At 72.2% G+C, this 1,434-nt stretch overlaps 1 protein-coding gene across 1 annotated transcript in view; it reads right to left on the bottom strand.

The window, feature by feature from the left end:
* Nucleotides 1–558, bottom strand: part of LOC103905800 (probable carboxypeptidase X1) — a 28,260-nt gene extending 27,702 nt beyond the window's left edge. Inside the window, 1 exon segment of the mRNA XM_009287552.1 lies at nt 543–558. Within this exon segment, the coding sequence (XP_009285827.1) occupies nt 543–558 (16 nt within the window).
* Nucleotides 559–1,434: the final 876 nt, after the last annotated feature.

The raw sequence follows: 1,434 nt of genomic DNA, 5'->3' as shown, positions 1-1,434 counted from the left end.
CCCCCCCCCCCCCGTGGCCCGGCGGGGGCTCCCACCCCCGCGGCCCCTCTTCCCTCCCGCTGAGCCCGTCGCTGCCCCCCCAACGGGCAAAGTGCCTCTGCCCGCACCTCTGCCCGCACCTCTGCCCGCACCGCTCCGCCGGGCCGGGCAGGGCGGCAGGGCAGGGCAGGGGTCCCGCCGGGCTGCCCGGGGGTCTGCGGAGGTGTTGGGTAAAACTGTCCCCACCCCCCGTGTGACCAGCTGCTCCGAGAGCCCCCTTGAACAGGGGGCACCGGGTCAAGCCTGCTCATCCTGCGGCCCTTGCACCGTGTCCCCACCGTGTCCCTGCAGTGGCCCCGCCACCCTTGCACTGTGTCCCCACTGTCCCCAGCACCATTCAGTGTCCCCACTGTCCCCAGCACCATGTTCCCACTGTTCTTGCACCATGTCCCCACTGTCCCCAGCACCCTGCAGTGTCCCTGCTGTCCTGGCACAGCCGACGGCTGACCCTGCTCCTGGAGCTGAAGGGGAGCAGCTGCTTGGCACCCCAGGACCAATCCTACCGCCAGTCCCCGGCATCGCTGTGCAGGGGAGAGGGCTGCTGGGAGCCGGCAGGATGAGGCCCCGGAGGGATGGATCCTGCTGGGTTGTGGCCGCTCGCTGGCCCCAGTCCCACGGGAAACCCACAGTGCAGCAATGTGCCGGGGTGCTGGGCTGCGGCCGGGCAGCTGTGGGGCGGCCAGGCACGGGGCTGGTGGGTGCCCACCGTCCCCCGGCGCTGCCACCTGGCCCCAGCACAGCCCATGCCTCTGCTGGGGAATGCTCCCCGGCTCTGCGGGGCTGTTCCCGGAGCAGTGCCTGCACATGGGATTTCGCTGCCGCCCTTGCAGGAACGCCTGAGCTGATTACACAGCAGTTCTGGGAGCAAAACCCTCCCAGGCTGGGATCAGCTGCTTGGCGTGTCCCCCCCAGACCTCTCCCGCTCCCCCCTGGGCCGTCCTGGGGTGGCTGCGGCTGCACCCCGTGCCAAGGGGGTGCACTGGATGCCCTGTGGGCCCTGTGCCGTGGTCCCCTGGCGCCCAGCTGCTCCCGGCCCCGGCTGCCCCCTGCCAGGAGACCCCGAGCGCTTCCTGGCTGAACCCGGCCATGCTCACCGCCAGCGTGGCTGGAGGCAGCCGGAGCAGCTCAGCCCTTTCTGACAGTGAGGGCAGGGAGGGCTGTGGGGGGCTCCGCCATCCCCGCCTTGCCGCAGCTGTCAGTGCCGCCGGCCGAGCCCGGGGACCCGGGAGGCCCCGTGAGCCGCCTGCGCGGAGCAGAGCCTGCCCGGGCTTCGCAGCCAAGTCCCGGTGCAGAGCAGGCGCCGAGCAGCGAGGATCCAGCCCAGGGCCCCAACCCTGCCAGGCAGCGGGGATGCCCTGCCCGGTGCTCTGCCTGGGAGGGACCCCAGGGAAGGTG

Source organism: Aptenodytes forsteri, unplaced genomic scaffold (genome assembly GCF_000699145.1).
Source record: "Aptenodytes forsteri isolate BGI_AS27 unplaced genomic scaffold, ASM69914v1 Scaffold729, whole genome shotgun sequence".
Classification (NCBI taxonomy): Eukaryota; Metazoa; Chordata; class Aves; order Sphenisciformes; family Spheniscidae; genus Aptenodytes; species Aptenodytes forsteri.
The sequence above is the reverse complement of the archived record's forward strand: the minus strand, read 5'-3'. Positions and strand labels throughout refer to the sequence as shown.